Source organism: Fistularia commersonii, chromosome 7 (genome assembly GCF_037954325.1).
Source record: "Fistularia commersonii isolate RoL2024-O1a breed Wild chromosome 7, RoL_Fcom_v1.0, whole genome shotgun sequence".
In the NCBI taxonomy this organism is placed as follows: domain Eukaryota; kingdom Metazoa; phylum Chordata; class Actinopteri; order Syngnathiformes; family Fistulariidae; genus Fistularia; species Fistularia commersonii.
In genome coordinates, this window is record NC_141290.1 from 10434290 (window position 1) to 10454714 (window position 20425).

At 46.3% G+C, this 20425-nt stretch overlaps 1 protein-coding gene across 3 annotated transcripts; it reads right to left on the reverse strand.

The window, feature by feature from the left end:
- Positions 1-476: 476 nt before the first annotated feature.
- LOC147232737 (suppressor of tumorigenicity 7 protein-like) lies at positions 477-18073 on the reverse strand. 3 transcript variants are annotated; one of them, XM_086149766.1, is made up of 15 exons: positions 17895-18073; positions 17395-17477; positions 15846-16005; positions 15718-15772; positions 15517-15632; positions 15340-15418; positions 13926-14014; positions 13716-13813; positions 13520-13634; positions 12957-13029; positions 12754-12856; positions 5175-5325; positions 4384-4476; positions 4120-4259; positions 477-2104 (listed from the first exon to the last, which is right to left on the reverse strand). In XM_086149766.1, exons 1-15 carry the CDS (start codon positions 18061-18063, stop codon positions 2009-2011), a joined length of 1620 nt encoding a protein of 539 aa, XP_086005892.1. In that variant the 5' UTR covers positions 18064-18073; the 3' UTR covers positions 477-2008. The 3 variants fall into 3 exon arrangements, with proteins under 3 accessions (XP_086005892.1, XP_086005891.1, XP_086005893.1); XM_086149765.1 differs by having other exon boundaries at positions 13716-13816; XM_086149767.1 differs by lacking the exons at positions 477-2104; positions 4120-4259; positions 4384-4476; positions 5175-5325 and adding an exon at positions 12343-12658 and having other exon boundaries at positions 13716-13816.
- Positions 18074-20425: the final 2352 nt, after the last annotated feature.

The window sequence follows — 20425 nt, forward strand, 5'->3', positions numbered from 1 at the left end:
TAGCGTTCTCATGGCACGTATGTAAACAGGCCGATCTATTTCCAAAGTTAGCAAAGGTCGCTCCCGACGTGCTTCCTGCGTGTGCATCACGACGCCAAGGTTGTCAAGCAACACATCCACAAGAGGGCGGTGCAGATTTCACTTCCAAGTTCAGACGAGAACAAACATGGCGGCAGTGGTGGAGCTTTAGATCATTTATGAAAAGTGTTGAGGATGGTGGAGAATTCTTCCCCCCCCCCTGGTTTTCCTGACACTATGTTGTCTTCTTCCTCTCAACACTGCCCCCTTCCCGTGACATCCGCTTGCTAGCTCCGTAAAATCGTAATCAAGAGGCCGGCGGAGGTCCGTGTCTGGTCCATCGAGCGAGAGACATGGACTCTCAGAGGGGATTTTAAGTGACGGGTTGGGGGAGGGTGTTGTTGGCGGAGGAGTTTTGAAAAAAAAAAAAAAAAAACAGCCACGAAACAAACCAAAAATTTCACAGAGGTCTTTTATTGTAAGTTTATCTCTCAAACTCTTTCGGGGGGGAAGGGGGAGGGAGAGGGGAGTTTATTTCAGAGTTCAGATACCCTCCTGTCTTCAGCACCTTCTCTCACACCATAGCTGCTTTGGCCGAAAACGTTTACATGTGTACGGTGAGACGACCCTGTGAAAAATACAAGGGGAATTGTGTTCACCTTGCGTATTTGCTAATCGGTTAGGAGACGTTGGTGCATCCGCAGGACTTTATGTAATAGGTTTTTCACTTTTGGGCTGAGAAGAAAAACGAACCAAAAAAAAAAAAGGCACTTTGTCAATACATTGTTTCTAACCCAGTGCAGTGGAACTCTCAGGAGAAACACGATGTCCGGGTCGCAGCTGGATATCAGCTTTTGCTTTGTTTTACGTTGAACCGCGTGGTTGGTTGGAGGACCGAGGGGTATCAGCGGTTTTCAAATTAACATTCATTTATTTGCTATCTAGAAGTGTTATCTCGGGGTGGCTGGAGCTGATCTACTGCGCTCAATAGGGCTGTTTTCGACCAGACCGGTCGCCAGTCCGTCACCATTCACACGGCATGTAGACATACAACCGTTTGCCCTGCCATTCACACATCTGGACAATTCGGGGTCTCCGATGAACCTCCGTATGTTTTTGGAATGTGGGAGGAGCTCCAGAGAACATGGAGACTCCACACGAGCCCTGCGCGGAGTTCGAGTGAACGCATTAATCCCGTCATAAGCGCTATGTGCTGCCGGGGCCCACACGAGCGACGCCATCTATCACCTCGGTTTTTGACGTCGGCGCGTGGCGGTGATATCGTGTGGCGGTGTCATGCCGTGAGACCTTGTATAAACTTGCACTTGACCTGGCTATAAATCACAATTCTGCCTATTTTTGAGGGATGAGGTTGCAGATTCACTGAGGGGACACATCTCAGATACCGACGATTAGCCGGCGAGGCTAACCGCCTTCACGTTCGTGGGGCGTCATGACAACATCTTGTTGCGTGAAAACAAAATCCGTGCCGTTACAATACTTGAGAGGAACATATTCCTCATATGCGGGTCATTATTGCCAAATTTAGACGGCCATTTATGACGGAATGACTTGTTTTCTCTCAGAAGTCGGGGTTGGACTTGCAGCACGGCGGTGTCTTGCAATGCTTCAAACCCTGTGACAAATAAAACGGCCCTCGTGGGATTGCTGCGAAATTCCCTGGCTGTTCTTGGAAATGCCGCCGGCTGCTGGAACCGTGTGTGTGCGTGTGTGTGTGTGCGCGTATTTGGGGGGGGGGGGTGCAGCTTAAGAGTGGTAATGGTGTGTTGATACAACCTCGGCCAATATAATCAGTAACAATGCAGAAAGAAGACAGCGATGCTGAAGACAGGAGAGCAAACATTTTGGTCTGTGGGGTTTACAGCAGATTGTGTGTGCGTGTGTGTGTGTGTGTGTGTGTGTGTGTGTGTGTGTGTGTGTGCATGCGTGGGCCCGAGAAGGAATGGGAGGTTGGAAAGGGGTTGGGGGGTCAGATCCGAGTCAGCTGGTGCCAAAAAGTGGACGGCATGAAGCTTTCCATCTTGTCGGCGAAAAACCCCAGGGGTGCAAAGAGCGTGCTGAAGAACTGGAAGAGAGAAAAGACCGGAATCAAGAACGGGAGGGTTTGTCGCGTTTCGACTTCACCTGAGCCGGCGTCTCGGGTTCGGGACAAAACGCAGGATCGGGGACTGAGATGGCTGAGGTGACGCTGTTAGCTACGCTGTGTCTGTGCCGGTAAACTGAATCATAAACGGAATCCCCCGTTAACACACTTGATACACAGCAGATGTCGCATTTCCTGAATGATAAAGATAATTAATCAGGATTTCGTTTCAGAAATACCAACCTTTACACGTCACTACAAGCTATCTAGGGAAAATTCATTACTTATATGCAAACGATCACCCGTACTATATTTACTTTATAACCTCAAGAGGTGTAAAATGAAATGCGCCTACGGAGAATTTAAAAAAACTTCAACCCCAAGCACCGGGAGGACGTGCACGAGGAGCCGTCTTGGATGCCGGGTTGCAGGCGTGGATTTTTTGTATCTGGTTATTCGCGCGAACAAAGGATATCTGCGGGAGCGGCTGTTTTTGCACTTGGGCTCCGTTGCTTAATCAAACTCTCCGGACGGGTGTATTTAATGAAGAGAGTCACCCTAAACGATCAAATTTTTTACAATTACGGGGTGGTTGTTCGTTAAAATCTAGACGTGGGTGGCTGTGGGCTTCGGTGTGTGTGTGAATGGGTGAATGCTATCTAGCATGAAGCACTTTGAAACCGCAAGGTGTGAAAGTGCTGCAATAGATGTTGGAACCAAACTGAGGACTTTAGCATTATGGAAAAAGCTGATTAGCTTCAAAATGAATTGAGCTGGCGGCGAGAAGACCTTAGACATTAGAAGGAGGTTTCTTTTCTGGGACTTCTTTGTCATGTTTATAAAACTGAACACTTAAAACCCCAGTAAGTCCTGGTCGGCATGGAGGTCTCCTCCGAAACCATCTCTTGGATAAACACATCATCATGAAATGGTTGGATAATGGCGAACGTCATCGCCCATTTACCGGATTGCCTGAATTTCTCGATAAGACATTTGGAAATAATTGAAAAAAGAAAAAGATTGTTTTTCCTCATAGTTTAGTTGTGAACTCCATGTTCCCCATGAAGGGACATGTCTCACGTTACGCAAACAGAGATCTTGTCGTAAAAAGAGAATTTTTTTTTTTTTTTTAAAAACCTACCGGCGCCCGATCTTTCTCAAAATAAAAGGAACAGGACTAGATGTTCCCCCGTGGCCTTGTTTTCCCCGAGCATCTCAGACCCGGACGAACGGGGTGGCTATAAACAAGCCGGGGAACGGGCCTTGCCAAACTGGCCGGAACAGATAACACAACACTTCACTGATAAATAAACGGAGTTGTGAATTCGTGCGGCTCCGCACGTCCTCGGGGCGACGCTGCCGCGGCGGCGAGACCTTCAGCTGCAGACGCCAACAGCTTGTTTTGTAGGGAAATACTAGTTTTATGGGATTGAGAATCACCCAAACCCCCCCAGAGCCTCAGAGTTACTGACAGTGATGCAAGGCAGGTAATCGCTGCATGAGGGAGGTCGAACTGAGTCAGATTGTAAAAACCCCGAGCGGAGAACGCGAAGCTTTTGGGTTTCACCATAGACTTCTGTCCGGGCGATCGCAAAAATCGCAAGGTGACTTGCCAGGGAGTGGAGTGCCGGGTCCCAAAGATAGTCGAATGGACGTCGCCGATTTGCTGTGCGACGATTTCAAACTCTTCAACTTGCGGTACTATCAAGTTCAGAGTCCAAAAGCACTCCCCCGATTTTGTGGAAAGCAAGTTTTGACAGCAGTGCTGAACACGCCCCGCTCACGTGAAGCTAACCCAGGTGCGATCTTGATTGTGACACGAAAGTCCACTGGCGAGATTTCCCATCGTCCTCTACAATGACGACCCGCTATCGGTTGTTTGTATTTCTACAATCGCCGCTCAGTTTGAATGACCCAATTGAGCCCAGATTTCAGTTGATTGCTGAGTGATTGGAGTCAGATGGAGACCCTTTTGGGAAATGCTTTCCGGTACTTACTGCTTTGGCGAAGACACCCATGAGCTCGGGGAACTGATGTGTGAGCATGGCCAGCATGGCGGTGAAGGAGCAAAGGCCTGCCGTGAACAGGATGAAGAAAGGAAGCTCTTTCTTTGGATACACCGACACCTCATGGAACGCTGGCGAGTCGGAGGGGGAAAAAAGGAGAGAACGGCCTGAACAAAACGGATCATTAACCGTGCAGTGGCAGGAGACGATCATGGCAGACGGCGAGGCCTGCGGCGTTTGTTTTGTTCTGCTTACAGGGCAGTAGTTCTCTGTCTGCAGTTTCTGTGCAGCCTGGGTAGGGGTAAAACAGGTGACCCTTCTCCAGCGGGTAAGGAATTATCCGGAAGGCTTGAAGAAAAGAAAATTAGAGTGAATTAACATGCATAATATACTACTTCACCAGATGTTTAAATGTACGGTAAAAGTGTACAGGAAGGTGAAAGCACATGGAATTTTTTTTTTTTTTGAAGTCTTCTTGTTGTGGGAACTGGACTTGAATTCCAGTCTGGTTGCCATGACAAGAACATTTTGACAAGATCCCTCCATGACCTGGATGACTGAGAACACATGGAAGTTTTCTTTTACCGCTAATATGCATTTCAGTAATGCAGGTAGTCGGATTCCATCGAATGGTATTTCTTGTTTGTTTAGAAGTTTATTAGGACAGTGTACAAACACATTAAGCACAGAGGCAGAGATGTTTGTACCAGATTATAGCTCATAGCTAATTTCCATCTGTAGTCCTGTACAATACAAATATGAAACTGTATAAAACAGGCAATATATATAAAATATACGGATAGGCAATAAAGTAATGTAGAGGCTAAACAGGAAGGGATCGAGTACTGGGCCATGGAGTACTCCTTTGGGCGGGAGCGCAATAACGGAAGTACAGCAGGAAAGGCCACTTGTTTCCGACTGAACATTTCGTTTATTCTGACTAGAGCCAAAGAAACTGGAAGTAAACACAAAGCAGCCAGAAATAGTCCTGCTGGCCTTACCATCATGCACGAGTACACAAGGAAGGGATGAGAGGCGATACATACTGCCTTCCCACGTGCAGTGTAGTAGGTTTAAGGCTCCCTCCGCCCTCTTCCAGTGCTGCAGGTGGAAGAAAGCGTACGCCACCGCCTCGCTGTCACCCCTCTTCAGGATGTGCTCTGGTGGCAGGATGAGGCTCTTCATCTCTAATAAGTACTGAGCACAGGAAGATGAAGGGTATGAGACTGGAGCGGTACACAACACGGTACGACAGCACAGAAATGAAGATCTGCTAGTGGACAACCGCGGAATGCGAGTACGTTTTCTGCTCGCGTTGAAACTTCACCGACGCTGAACACAGGTATGATTCAGCGGGCTCTGAAAAAAAACACCACTTCATCACCTTCAAAGGATCTTCAATGCTAAGAGACAGATCTTTAAAAAAGCAGATCGATGCTTAGAGAATCCAGACAGCTGAATTCTTCAAAGGTATAAATTTGCTGTGAGGTTGACCTGCCATGTTGGCGGTTAGATCTTAGGAGAGATCTCTCCATGACGGATGGAGTTCAGAAAATCATCAGCAGGTGCAACTGCGGGATCGCCAACGTCTGCAGAGATTTGTAGGATTCGTCGGGGGTTTGATTTTGATTCGCTCCAAAAAGGTGATGAGGATTGTGGAAGTCATGGGAAAAAGGCGTCTTTGCGAGAATCAAATTTGGCTTTTCATCTTTTGATCTGAAACAAAGTCCCTAAGAAGCTGGAAAATTCCCGGTCAGCGTGTCGTTTGGATAACAAACGCTTGTTAGAAAGGCGCCGCTGCCTCTCGGCAAGAAGGTCCCAGGTTTGATTTCGACGGTCCAACACCATCCTGATCCTGAATGCAGGATAAGTGGTTGAAAAAATGTACGTACGACTTATAGAAATATATTTCCAGACATTAATGAAGGGTGAGTTTCAGCTTACACCAGTGTTTCCCAACCACTGTGCCGAGGCACATTAGTGTGCCGTGCCCACTTTCATCTGATTAGTCCAAAAATGATTTATTCAATGCAAATAATGTGTCTTTGTATGTCTATCTATGTGAGCAGCATGCAATGACAGGCAGAACAAGCAGCTGCTCTTCCACTAGATGGCAAGAGGTAGTGAATTAACCTGTGTATATTTGGCGTTGTGCCGTTTGATTTTTTTAATATATACCAACTAATATGTGCCATTGATCAAAAAAGGTTGGGAAACACTGGCTTAGACCATTTTAGCAAGTACAGGTTCAGAGACATAACATACTTTTAAGTCCCTTCAGAATGCAGATTTTTTTTACTGGCTCTTAATGGCCGACATTAGCACAGTTTTTCTGAAATCGTCCGGTTCTGGGAAATGCATGTCTAACTGAGGCCCGTCTAATTACGACGCACGTAATTCTTTTTTCCCCAGACCAACGGAGTCCTGCCCGAGTCTGCCTTTGATTTTGCAGAATCCAAATAAAGAATAAATACAGGTGGGAAACTGGGTGAGATAGGATGGTGCGGGAAAGCTTGGGGCGATTTCAGCGCACGAACACCTGGGTTTGTTTTCGCCACGAGTACTCAAGTACATCGCGAGCACATAGGAGCGCAAATCTGAGTCCGGACAAAAGAGGATCTCCGTCTAGACACACTTTGAGGGGCCCGACAGTGGATCCCGGTGTAAACTAATTGCCAAACCGGTCAGAGTGGAGACAGAGCCAAATAACCATCGCGCTTGACTGTGACACAAAATATGCTGTTTCCTAGTTTTGGCTAAGCTAGCAAAGATGCACTTGGTGCACTCCCTTTACAATCCAATCATACATAGAGGGAAAAAAAAATATAAATACATTCACTTTCCAAGCAACGGACAATGGGAGAAAAAAAAAAATGGAACATTCTTGCCGAGAGGCGAGACACCAGACTACTGCGCCTACACAAATTTAAGAAGAGAACATTTACATTGTTTATTTACATTTGTGTTTTCTTACATAGCAGGTGGCAGGCAGGCGAGCCGATGCGATGAAACCCGCTTTCACCATTTCATTCACATTTTTTTACTTTCTTTATCAGTACTTAACTTACAATTATGCAACTCTCCCTGCAAACTCCCTGCAGACCAAAAAAAAAAAAAAGAAAAAGTGAGGTCGAGGGCCTTATTTTGCAATTGTTGAAATTGGGAGGGGGTGGGGGACCTTTCCAAAGCAGTACAGTACGCTCATTCCATGAATGTGTAACCCCCCTCTTCCCCCTACTGTATAAGTTTGTCCTAAAGAGTCAGTAGGTTCATGGTGCCAACAAACGCCTGCCCTCCTGGAGCGGCACAATTGGGCTACCCAAGAATGCAGAGCGAGCGCACACAAATGCGGTACAACGTTAAGAGGTACTCGCACCAGTGGGTCCAGTTAGGACGACTGGTAACTTTAATTAGGGCAATATCGGCTCCCCGCTGCTGCAGAGGTTTGTGTTTAAAAACCCCACGAGTGCGCCCGGACCCCCCTCACCCCCACCCCCAACCCGTGGGCTGGATTCCCAGGCAGCCGGCTACGCTGTGGATCTCGGGCCGACACTTTGGGAAGGTTACCCCGCAGCTAATCCTGTCTAATCCCCTCATGGTCACAGGCTCAGCCATCCATCTATCTCTCCAGCCCGGACCACGCTGTGTTGCTCGTCTCCTCCCAAAGCCCACCCTCCCGCCTCTTTAACCCCGGCAATCCCCCGCGTGTCGACTCCGAGTCACGGTCCTCTGGCTTGATATTTATGAACAGGAGCCCCGGAACCACCCACGCCGATAATCTGCCCACCCGTCGTCGCTCGGCATCCTGGGCAGCTATGAAGCATCCTCCACTAAGAATAACAGCATTATTTAAAAGACGCATATTCACGCAGGTCAACGGTTTGAGGCTGAGGATGTCTTAATGATGTTTTGAATCAAGGGTTGCATGTGCCCGCTTTTGGGAAGAAAAGTTCTTTTCAGAACTATCCAGTTAAAATTTATTTCAAGGAACTGCCCTCCTCTGGGGGGGGGGGGGCTTTTAGTTTTGCATTCCCACTGGCAGTAAGGGGACCACGGTATGGCATGACGAGCACCTTAAGCGCCACACTCAAAAATAAACTGCCACGATGACGACAACATGGAGGGTGAAGTTGCCACAGCGCTACTCCATCAAGAGTATCAGATGGGCTGAAGAACCCTGTCCATTAACTCTGGACTTAAAATGTTGATGTTCCTCTGTGAGCCCTGGAAACTCCTCTGTGGTATAGCAGGTATAGCTTTGGGGTTGTAAAAGGCATTCTGAGAGAAGCATCTAGCAATGGGCATGGCTTATGAGTTCCACCAATCACCAAGCACCTAATGTCACATGAGTTCCTATGGAACCGTAAAGAGACCCTGCCTCGGAATAGAAGCTAAGGTTTGAGGAGCTGAGATCCATAATGCCTGGTGTTGTGAAGAAATGTGCCTGAGAAGGTTCTAGGAACTGCAAACGGGTCCGACGGCGCGGATCACAAACTAGAACTGGAAAACACAGACGGCCTTCATCTGTTTTCGGGACAAAACGCCGCACTTTCCGGGGCTCCCCCGCATCGCCGGGCTACGGCGCGTCCGAAAAAGCAACGCGGCATTCCGACTTCACCGGTCACGCAGTTTCAAGGCCCTTCACCTTCTCTGACATCCAAACAACACAAACACATAAAAAAAAACCAACTAAAACCCTATTGTTCCAAATCTGCTGGAAACACCTTTGTTCCCAAAATAAAAAAAAAAAGATTAAATTAAAATAACGTTATCGCTGGAAGCAGGGCTTCTTTTTACACCCGCTATCGTCGCCGAGGGGCTCTTTTCCACCCCGCTGAATGGCAACCTGTTTAAGATTAACCATTTCACGGGGCCGGACGCTCAGCTGTTCTCCCTTGCATGCCGCGGCATCAGACCTGGTGACACCTCGGTCCTCTGCACTCTTGTCCGACCCTCCCTTCCATTCTTCGGTCTGCTCCTCCACTCCCTGTTGCCTCTTTGATGAAGGGATTGAGTTTCATGCGCTCTCCTTTTATCCGCCGCGGCAGCCGTAAGCCCGGAGCATAACTCATAAGCCGCCGCCTGATTCTAATCTGCGCCCCTTCGTCTCCCCTGCGATGGAAACCCGCGGGGGCGGCCGTGACGTCGTCCTTGTAATTGCTCGGAGGACGGACAGGTGTCGGGGTTTAGGAACACAAACTGAGATTTTAGAAATCGCCCTTCGCTTCTTACTCGCCGGCTCTGCGAGAGGGAGCGGGAAGTGGCTAAGTAAAACAAAACAAAACCACCGGAGCGAGCGAGGCCGACGCAAATCCCAAACCCGTCTGGAGCCACGCGCTTTCAACCCGAAAACACAGAAGCGGACTTGTGGCATGGACGGAAGTGCAGGGCAGCTCAAGGATCGCTCGGCCCGCCGTCCCCGGGGGGGGGGGGGGGGTGACGGGATTGGACAGAGTGATGGAGAAATGGGTGTTTGTGTGAGGAAAAAAAAGGGGAGGAAGAGAGCGGGGATGTTAACGGGAAGGAAGGAGCGAAAGGGATGAGGAGGGGGAACAAGACGGAGGAGAAAAAGGGGAGGTGAACAGTTGAGTGAAACCGCTGTGGGGCTGAGGAGGGTTTGAATGCAGACTTAACCTGTGTGTTTGTGTGTGTGCAGCCTTGTGAGTGGGTTCTCGCGAGCTCATGTGATATAGACTAGAAAGGCTTTCACGTATAATCTCCCCCTTTGACAATGTTGCAGCCGCTGCCCTCTCTAGCGCCCCCTCGCCGGTCAGTGTTGTTTTTCTTAGCATTGCTAACGGCGTGCCGTCGGTATTGGTAATTCCAGTCTATCAATAAGCTCACCTCAAAAAAAGAGATAGTTTACGCAGGTTTCCGGTTGCTCTTTCTCTGCCTTAGATTTATTTAAGTTTTTTGAAGTTCTTAGTATAATCACAATTTCCCTGTTGTTTCCAAGCGCCAAAGGAGTGATGTATTTAAGGCTTCGAAGACCAGCAAAAGATAATTAATCATTCCCCCTTAACATGGAATTGAAACACAGGAAAGTAAAATATACTCACGAGCCCTGGAGATCAATTCTGGGTGTCTGAGGCTAATTTTGGTTTCATTCATTCATTATATAAACCAATTGTTCTGCACTCAGGCTGCTGGGGGCAATCACATAAAGGATATATATATGTAAATGACACATATAGAGACAAATTATGAGTTATGAAGTAGACACAAACTAATTCACACGTCATTGAAATACAACCATTCACTTTTGCATTTACAGTACACAAGAAATGATGACATACAACCATTCACACTGTCATTCAAGTGTCATATATTGAGAAATACAAGCATTCACATGTCAAACCATTCACCCTCACATTCACGAGGTATATAGAGTCATGCAACAATTCACCCTCTCATTCACATGTCACATAGTGACATATGATAATTTTCCCTCTCATTCACGCGTCATACAGAGACATGCAACATATAAATACAAACATACATTCACTTTCCAGCCATGTCATTCGCAGGTCAAATATAGACAGTCGTGCCGCCTTGTATCATCAGTGTTTGGATTAATTTAATAAGTCACTTGTGGACGAAGGAAAATTAACCCCCGTGTATTGCACTTTTGAGGCGAATTCCTTTCCAATGACGATAAAAAAAAAAAAAAAAAGTTTTAAAACAGTCAAATTCTCCGGAGTTGGTTTTCGGCACTGATTTATCTGCTGGCGGTATAAACACGGCCGTGGCCAGTGTTCGGGGCCACCTCAGGAGCCGAGGCGGCGGGATGGGGGTTGGGGTGTCACAGGTGCGCCCATCACTCAGGACGTTGCACACGACACAAAGTCGCCCGGCCTGAGCAGGTAGAAGCGCCGACAGACGGGATGGGGGGGTTGGAGGGGGTTAAGAAGCTGCTCGCCTTCAAACACACGGGAGTCGAACTTTAATTTTTCGTTGAGTTTTTTTTATCTCCCTCGGCAGGGAGGTGAGGAGGGGAAGGGGATGAGGGAACATGAGAGGATAAGAAACAGAATGAGGGTATCTGATGAGAGGATGGGGGTAAGGTAAAGATGAGGGCCCTCGCTTTAAAATCAAAGGCTGGATCACATGCACATACACACACACACACACATGCACACACAGAGGCATGCTCACAAAAAAAAAAAAAAAAAAATCACTGATTCCCTTAGTTGCGGAAAAAGAGAGTCCCCAGGGATGAAACAGCACCGGACTACAAAGACTGAATCGAGACTAAACTCTGCAGGAGCAATGTGTGTGTGTGTGTGTGTGTGTGTGTGTGTGTGTGTGTGTGTGTGTGTGCGCGCGTGCACGTGAACGTCCAACCCTGTGGGAAAATGGGTGACAGAGGGTGCCGGGTACGGAGGGGGAAGCACCTGGGGATGGCACACACACCTGAAATCAGTAAGCGCCTTTCCGGAAAAAACAGAAAAGAAACTGACGAGGGAGGAGGAATTAGGAAGACATCCAAAGGAGTCAGGATTGGGGGGGTGAGAGAGGAAGTATCTACATGAAGCCCTACACTGACATCTGCTGGTGAGGAGAGGCAGCGACGCGTCTGGGCTTCACGCTCTGATAGTGTTCAAAGTTGTTTAGGACTCGGGTGCAAAGGGAAACTGTTATGTGACCGTGAGTTGCAGGAAAGCATGCTTACGGTGTAGGTCAAGGGTGGGTTAATTATTTTGGCGGGCCAAAAGTTCTTATTGAATTTTTATGGTATCATGTAAATTGAACAAAATGAAAATTGCAATTTAATTATTTAATTTTTCGGCATTTTATTTGAATTTTAAAATCATTCATGATCATATAAATGTACTGACATTGTTTTGTATGTAATCATCCATACAAAATTAAAGAAAAGGAAAAAATAAGGAGTTTCTAAATTCAATATTGATTGAAAATACTTATTAAAATATTCCAAAAAAAACAAAACGGGAAGGATGTGGCCCGCGGGCGGTAAAATGCCAAGGTCTGGTGTGGGTGCTTTGACGGTGGCGCTGGAGAAATGTTGAATAAAGGTTAAATTTTGCGACGAACGAGGCCACAGCCTGTATGATGTGTGGCTCTCTGGGTTTCCCAGTGTGTGAAACACAGTGATCCAAGCGGACATTTTGAACGCAGCCTGGACGGTTCGCCATGGGAAAGACAGATTACGGAGGTTTTATCGCCCGGGGCACTGTGGATACAGACGGGCGGCAAAATAACAAACAGACTAACTAAAATGGAGCGATAAGAGTTATTGTTTTAAATCGAGTGTTAAGAGCCGTCTCTTAAATCATATATAGTCCTGGCCAAGATGGATGCTTTGAAAGTTGGGATGAATTTAAAGGGTTAGATCCCACTTTTTTGCTTTCGCTGACAAAAAATTGGTCACTCTTTGGTCACAAAACGGGTCAAATGCAATCGTTGGGAGTCGTAAATGGCCAGCGCAGAATCTGAAAATCCAATGGCGTTGGATGCGTTTCGGTGCCGCTGCTCTTAAAAAACACGCGCTCCTGCAGCAAACGGAGAGCTACGAGTCCCCAAAGGTGAAAAATAAAAATAAAAGATAAATATTTGCAAAAAGGTATTTCACAGTGTTCAATTTGTGCCGCTTTTGTGACTGACCTTTGGCACGTGCGGGTTGAACTCTACGGCTCTGTGTATGGCCTCCACAGCGTTCATCTCGGCGGTGCTCAGCCCCCGCCTGGATGCCGCTTCCGGGGAGAACCTGCGAGGAGAATGCGGGCCAAACGGTCAACTCGCCGCGGAATCACTGACTTAAAAAATTGTTTTATTTAAATGTAAATGTGAACAAAAGGGACATATACTTATCGGAAACAGCCCTTGCTTTCAGCAGTGCAGACGTGTAGCATATAGTGGCTGATTTGGGCAAGCTGATGTCTGCGATGAGAGCACAAGTTAAAGCAGGGTTTGTGTCCAAACTGACTCATAATAAAATCAATGATAATGATAATAATAATAATTATTATTATTATTATAATAAATAAGAATAAATAATAATAATAATTATAATAATAAAAAAAATAATAATAAGAATTAATAATAATAATAATAATAATAATAATAATAATAATAATAATAATAATAATAATAATAATGATACAGCGGAACCTTGACTTATGAGTGCATCAACTTACGAGTTTAATGTACTACGAGCTGTCGCTATTTCTTCTTTCAAAAGTACATTTTTTTTATTTTAAAAACAAGTAACAAAACATGGGCTGGAATAGATTAATAGTGTTTCAGTTCCTGTTAATGAGTAAATGTAATCAGATATACGAGCTAACTGAGTTGAGCTCACAGAATAACTTAAACTCATAAGTCAAGGTGTAACTGTAATAAAAGTAAAAATGATGGATTTCAGCCATACCGTCATATTTAGCGAGAACCGCCTGGACGTCAGCGTACGCCTGGAGCTCCAAAAGGGCCTCCAAGAGGTTTTCATGTATATTCAACATCCCCAACAATGGGAACTCTTTCATTAGCTGCAAAGAGACGGGCCTTTAAGAGTGCAATATGTAGCATTTAGGGCTGCAGTTTTTTTTTTCCCCCGAGCAAAAACTCACATCTCGCATCATTTTCACGGCCTCCTTGATGCGCCCCAGCTTCCGTGCGCACATGGCCAGCCTGCGTTTAATGTAAACCAGCAGGTTTATGTCCTTTCCTGCTGCGGGCGTATTGGAAAAAGCAAAAGGAAAAAAAGAAGAGGCGTTCAGTCGGGCGTAAAGCAAATAAATACGTAATGTATAATATGTTTATTGATATCGGAATGTTACCGATGCTCAGTGCTTTTTTGAAGAGGCGCTCAGCTTCTGTGATGGTTGTTGCTTCTTCCTCTGCGAGCAGGACGTAGGCTGCAGCGCATCTGCACAAAAACACGAGGCGGGAGGGAATGAACGGGAGCGGCGAGTCCTGTGTTTGGCTCGGTGGGGAAATCGCACGTTTCAATACGGGCGGGTGCCAACGCTATTATCATGAATTCCTGTGTTCACCTGCCAGATATAATGCAACATATGAAAAACAGCAGTGTAGAGCTAACTTATTTGCGCCAAATCATTTCAAAATTGTTATTTATTTTATATTCATAGATGTAGGGTTCATTGTATAGATGAGGGGTTAGCTCTTTCATCCCTCTGCTCCCTGTGGCTTTGGAAAATAAATAAGAATAAATAATAATTTGCACTCATTTTATTTTATTTTGTTAGTCTTTTTTATTTAATTCTAAATGTGAAGAATTTATTTAGCTATGATCACAGATTCCTGTATTCACCTGCCAGATATAATGCAACGTATGAAAAAACAGCAGATTCAGAGTGAATATCTGCTTTATCTGTGCTAAATTATTTAGAAATTATTTTTCATTTTATATTTGTAGACGTAGAGCTAACTGTATCGATGAGGGGTCAGCAACCTGGCTCTTTCATCCCTTTGCTCCCTTTGGCTTTGGATATAATTCTAATTAATTTTAGTTTAGTGATTTTTTTTTAAGGAATTCTAGATTAGTAGATTATGGTAGTCTTGGGACATTAAAATAAAATACGTTTGATTTCTTTCTTTCTATAAATGTTGATGTACGACAGTCACCCAGCAACACAATGAACTGACCTTTCTAATTTCTATTTATTGTTATTATTTAGTATTTCCTCTGAACATAACCTTCAATCCAGAGTATTTTTTTTCCAAATTGCTTTTGTTGCATGCCAAAACAGAATTTCGTTTGCTCCATTGCAATTCACTGACTTTATAACAGCAACGGAATTCTTTTTTTGTTTTTTATATTTAAATGTACATGCAGTATCATCTTCATTTTAAATGTCAGAAGGTTGTTGTGGCTCCCCGTGTTTTCTTTTCTGTGCGAAACGGGTCAGAGTGGCTCTGGTCATTGAAGGCTGCCGAGCCCTGGGACAGATGTATACTACTTTTTAGACGCACTGTTTATATAAATGTAATGATTATTCATACAAATGTGATTCTTTGTTTGTTTATACTACTTATGCTACTCGATGAGCTTTTTAATAGCCCCTTGTGTCAGTGATTATGAATCTAAAGTGTTACACTTGCCTACTTCATGATGCAAAAATGATAAAGACAGGCATGAATGTAGAATCATCATTGGGAGAGTGTAAACCATTTTTCTTCAGATTTGACTTCACCAGAACACAGAATAATGCACAGAGGACGCGAACTCACTCGTGGTTGATCTCGATGGCCTGGTAAGCTGCTCTGATTCTGGCCTGAGGATTCCTCTCCCGCCAGGCTTTCTGCATCACTGGGGAGACGGCGAAGAATTTGGGCTTACCGAGGGGGGGGGGGGGGCTGATATGCGATAGTATGCGGCGAAAGAGGACTTGATGCGGCGGTGCTCACCCGCGTCTTCTGGTCGTAGCTGTTGCGCGTCTCCGGTGAAGAAGGTCTGGTGGTCCTGAGCGGACAGGTTCATATCGTAGTACGTGAGGGGCTCCTTCCCCGTCACCCAGGTGTACCTAAAGCCCACAGAGAAGCCTCGCTTTAGGGCCGTGGGCGGAGATCTGCCGAAAATCACCCCGCTGCGGGAACGGCAGCGCTCACCTGTTGTATTCGGCTCCTCTGAACAGATTTAAAGGATTCCTCCACACCTTGCACTCTGTGATGACAAACATTTTATCAGCGTTTTGAGCGGCGCCAATGGGTGTTTGAGTCTCACCCGCGTTGTTTACCTGAAACGCTGGGTCGAGGCTCCGCCTCGCCATTGACCGATGAGAAGAGGCCCGTGGCGGTGCTGCTCTCCACTCCGCCCAGGAGGGGCCGCAGGTGGCTCACTGAAACTTGCTCGATGAACGACGTGCCGTACTTACGGAAGTACCACCACTCGAATATCTGCGGCGGTGGAGAAATATGCGGTCAAGTTTGGTCAAAAGACGGTTGTAACTGTAATCTACTAAACCAATTTCAAAATTAGCCATCTCTTATTCTGGGAATACTGATACCAGTTGCAAGGGTTGTGCTGTTTTCCAGCCACCTTGCTGTCCAACCCACAACTCCGAAAGATTTGGATGTTTACGCGCATGTGTGAAGAGTGACATTTAAAGTGAAACGCATTTTTGGATTAGGGCTGCATCTTTTTTTTTTGTAAGTACTTTATGTAATTGAGCATTCATTCATTTATTCATTCATTATCCGTGAACATTCACCCTCTCATTTCCATATCACATATTCAGGGCCTGTGTGCTTCCAGAGCCATGAACCTGATGGGGATCATCAACGCTGACACGTCACAACCTACAGATCACTGTATAGCAGTGCTAGCAGAGTTAGCAGACACCAGAGCAAGCTGTCCCCCTGCTTCTTCTCCTTTCACTTTCTCCCTTTAGGGGTCGCCACAGCCAATCACCTGCTTCCATCGAACACTCTCCTCTGCATCCTCTGCTCTCACTCCACCCATAAACCTCCTCTGTGGTCTTCCTCTAGACCTCCTACCTGTCAGCTCAGACCCCACTAGCTTTCTACCCAGATCTTTCCCATTCCTCCTCTGTACATGTCCGAACCATCTCAGTCTGACTTCGTCTCCTAAACATGAAACATGTGCTGTCCCTCTGATGGATTCAATCCTGATCCTTGAAGAGAATTTCCCCATCTTCTACACTGCTGCCTTCAACTCTGCCTCCTGTCTTCTCTCCAGTGTCTCCAAACCAGACAACATGGCTTTCAGGCCTTGAGACTTCCCTCCACTCGTTCCAAACAGCCTGCACATGTTTCTCACATCTCTTCCACCATTGCCATTGCTCTGGACTGTTGACCCAAAGTACTTAAAATCCTCCTCCTTCTCCCTTGTGGCCTCACCGTTCCACTTTCGTCCCTCTCACACACACGCTTTCTGTCCTACCGTGACAAACCTTCATTCATCTCCGCCACTCTGGATTTCCTCCACCTGTCCCTGCTCTCACTGCAGATCACAATGTCATCAGCAAACATGGAGATTCCTGTCTAACCTCACCTCTCAGCCTGTCCATCGCCACTGCAAACAAGAAGGGACTCAGAGCCCCATTGACCTCCGATGCACTCCTACCACCACCTTGAACTTCACCACTGTCTCAAAGCTAGTATAAGCGTTCTGCAGTGAAACATACCACTCTGAATTTCCTCATACAGGAGCACAGTTCCTCTCTCCGCTCCCTGTCATATGCTTTTGTATGTCACTGATCAGTTGAGGCCGTGAGCGCTGTTTGTGAATGTGCACATACAATAAATCTTAATTTATGTACTCACAAGGATGAGTCCAGAGATGAGGGAAGAGGTTCCAGTTAGAGCCACGTAGAACTTGGGGGTCAAGGTGTTCAGAAACACGGATGCTGTGGGGAAGGGGGAGACAATGACACCTGAACACGCGTGAATTCTCAACCGGAACAACCCGGAAGAGCCAGGTGAGGTCACGTGATACACACAGCAAGAAAGGTCACTCGTGGAGAAGCGTGAACGGACGGGAGTCTCGAAGCAATGATTCTGACAGGAGTTGTAAACTTAGCAGCACGTCGGCAAACCAGTCCCCAGGGACTTGACAGCGCACCGTGCGCGCCGCTCTTGGGGAAGTAAGGCACTCGGGCTTTTCGTCAAAAAAGGGCTTGTTTGTTCGGTGCTGGAAAATAAGCGGAGAGCGCCGTACACCCACCCGCCCCACCCCACTCCGGCTGTCAAGCCGGCATCTCCCGCCGGCGAGAGCGAACTCCCGGATGGCTAGCAATAGCTAGCTGGCCGCGGCGGTCTTTCACCTGAGGTAAGAGATTCCTGCAGTTTGAGCGGGCTCCACAGGACGTAGATCATGATCAGGACCATGCCGAACCAAATGAAGCACACGTAGGTCCACGACCAGGAGAGCCACGACTTTAATTTCTCTGTGAATCCGTGCGACTGGGGATTACTGCCTGTGGAGTCCTCCATATTTCCCCGGATGTCTGTAAACAGTGGGGTCACGTGACCAGAAATCCAGAGGACCCGGATTTACAATCCGCTGACGTCACACATCAGCCGTGGTCTGTAATTATTATTATTTTTATTATCTATTTGTCATTTTTAGCTACTTGTTTTATTTAAACATCTTTCAGTTCATTTCCAAATCGGAGTGAAGCCAAGACCTCACTAATTCAGCGCTCTGACTTTTTTCAATTTCATTGCCGTGTTTCCTTTGGCTTTTACATTCTTTCCATTTTAATTATTTATGATCCTCATGGATGTTATTATTAATTTCTAATAACATAGATAATTCAGTTCTATATCATCTACCCTGTAGCTCTGCTGTGCAAACGTGAATGTAGTACTGTGTATGGTCAATAAGTGGGGCAATTGTGCTATTGATACCAGTCCTTTTCATGCTCTTTCTAAGCTGCAGGTGGAGACACTGGTTAACTCTTGCAATATTTAAAGCTATTTAGACACACATGAATGTGTTATCCTTAACTCCGGAGTGCTGTCTTTCTGGGCATACAGCTCACACGCGTTGCTATGAGCAATCCATTTTGCACGCGTCGTCAGAGTCCTCTCTCTCCCTGTTTACGTAACAAAAGAAGTATATACTTTGGTAGAATATATATTTTTGACGCGAGTAACCTGCCAAGCTCCTTCCCTCTGTGATTGACGTGCATCTCCTAACAGGGCAGGAGTAAATGCGATTTGTCGGAGAGCGTTGTAGTCAGAGGTTGCACCCGTTGAATGACAGAGAGGCAGATTCGGTCCCGCTCACACATGCCCTTGGGTGTTTTCTGCCTGATGCTGATGGACAAGCACACGCGGGGTTAAAGACCTGTCATATAAATCAGGCACAATCACTTTAAGGGTGAAAACGTGCATGATGCCACCGAGGCGGAGTGAAACGGAAGGAGTTGGAGCGCAAGGCGCATCGGTGGAAGTTATCAGGAGTCCATAACACAACCTGTCTACCTGAATTTATTTCCGACCGGAATGATATTTTCAAGCATGTCCCGCTATTTAGTTTCTGATAAAACATACATGAGGTGTGCAAGAGCCGAGCAGGGCAAATAGTCGCATCTCCCCTCGATTAAAAACGATAATAATAAAAGTCAAATAAAAAGGGGAAATGTTAGACATCTGCAGATATCACTCATCCTCTGCAAATTGTACTCCGGCGGAGGAAAATCGTGCACTCAGTGATCTGCATGTGCAAAAACCCAAAGCAGGTATGAAAGTGTAAACAGAGCCCAGTGTCCGGGCACGAAGCGTGACGTGAACTGTGCACAAACAGTCGGCTGGCGTGCGGCCACGCAGAAGCAATCCCCACCTCACCCCCATCATCATTCCGCAGTCACCTGTATACTTCGGGTTCATTTATGATTTCGTGTCTGGTATCTATCGGGCCGTTCGGACTTCTGGTCCTGTTTATGAAGTTTCTTTCTTTCTTTTTTTTTTGTCTACTCAAAGCTTTTAAGGGTCCTCTAATCATACATTATTAATAAGGCCTTTCACTCAGATGCACCGCATTTCTCGCTCTCATTATTACTTAAGAAGTTGCTCTTTATAAGACTTGAAAAACACCAAATGTTCAGCTGACCATGTTCTCAGCAAAGCCGGACGTTTTAATCAGCGGTGATTCAGACCTGAAACACGTGCGCTGAAACGTTCCCGGCCGATTACGTACGTTCACCGTTTCACCTGTGATTGGCAACGGCGAAAAAGTTAACAGCGCCTTTTCCGAGTCGCTGTTGCCGTTTTAGCGGTCATCTGGCCCCGGAGCCTCGGCCGATGGAAGACTTCAAACTTCACGAAACTGGCTCTCGTTTCCCGCGGTATTTTCTATCGGCAAGTTTATATTACTTGTCTCCATGAAGGGGACTCCCCTCCCCTCCACTGCCACAAGTCATTTCTCTCGAAACACTTCATTTTCCGGAGAAAAAATAAAAGACAGAGAGAGAGGGAGAAGTGTTTTCTTTTTTTGGACCTGGCAGCCTGTGTCTTTTGACCACATCTAAAAACAAGCGGTGCCACAGAAAAATGACTTCCTCTGTGACAGGCCCAGGAGAACATGCAGCGATTTTTCTTGGTCTGTTCTTGGGGAAAGTGCAACAACCTGAAAGGTTGCAGTTACTTGCCATGCCATTAAACCTGTTTAAAAAAATTAAACAATAGAATAAAGCCTTATGCCGCTGTTTCATGAGCTCAGTGGTGTGTAATTTACCCCGGCGTTACGTTCATTCAGCTTCACGTCTGCCCGTCGGGATGTGACCACTTTTACACAAAGAGCATGGTGCCACCGGGCGCTAGGCAACAACTGTGAGCCGCGAGGCCCCGG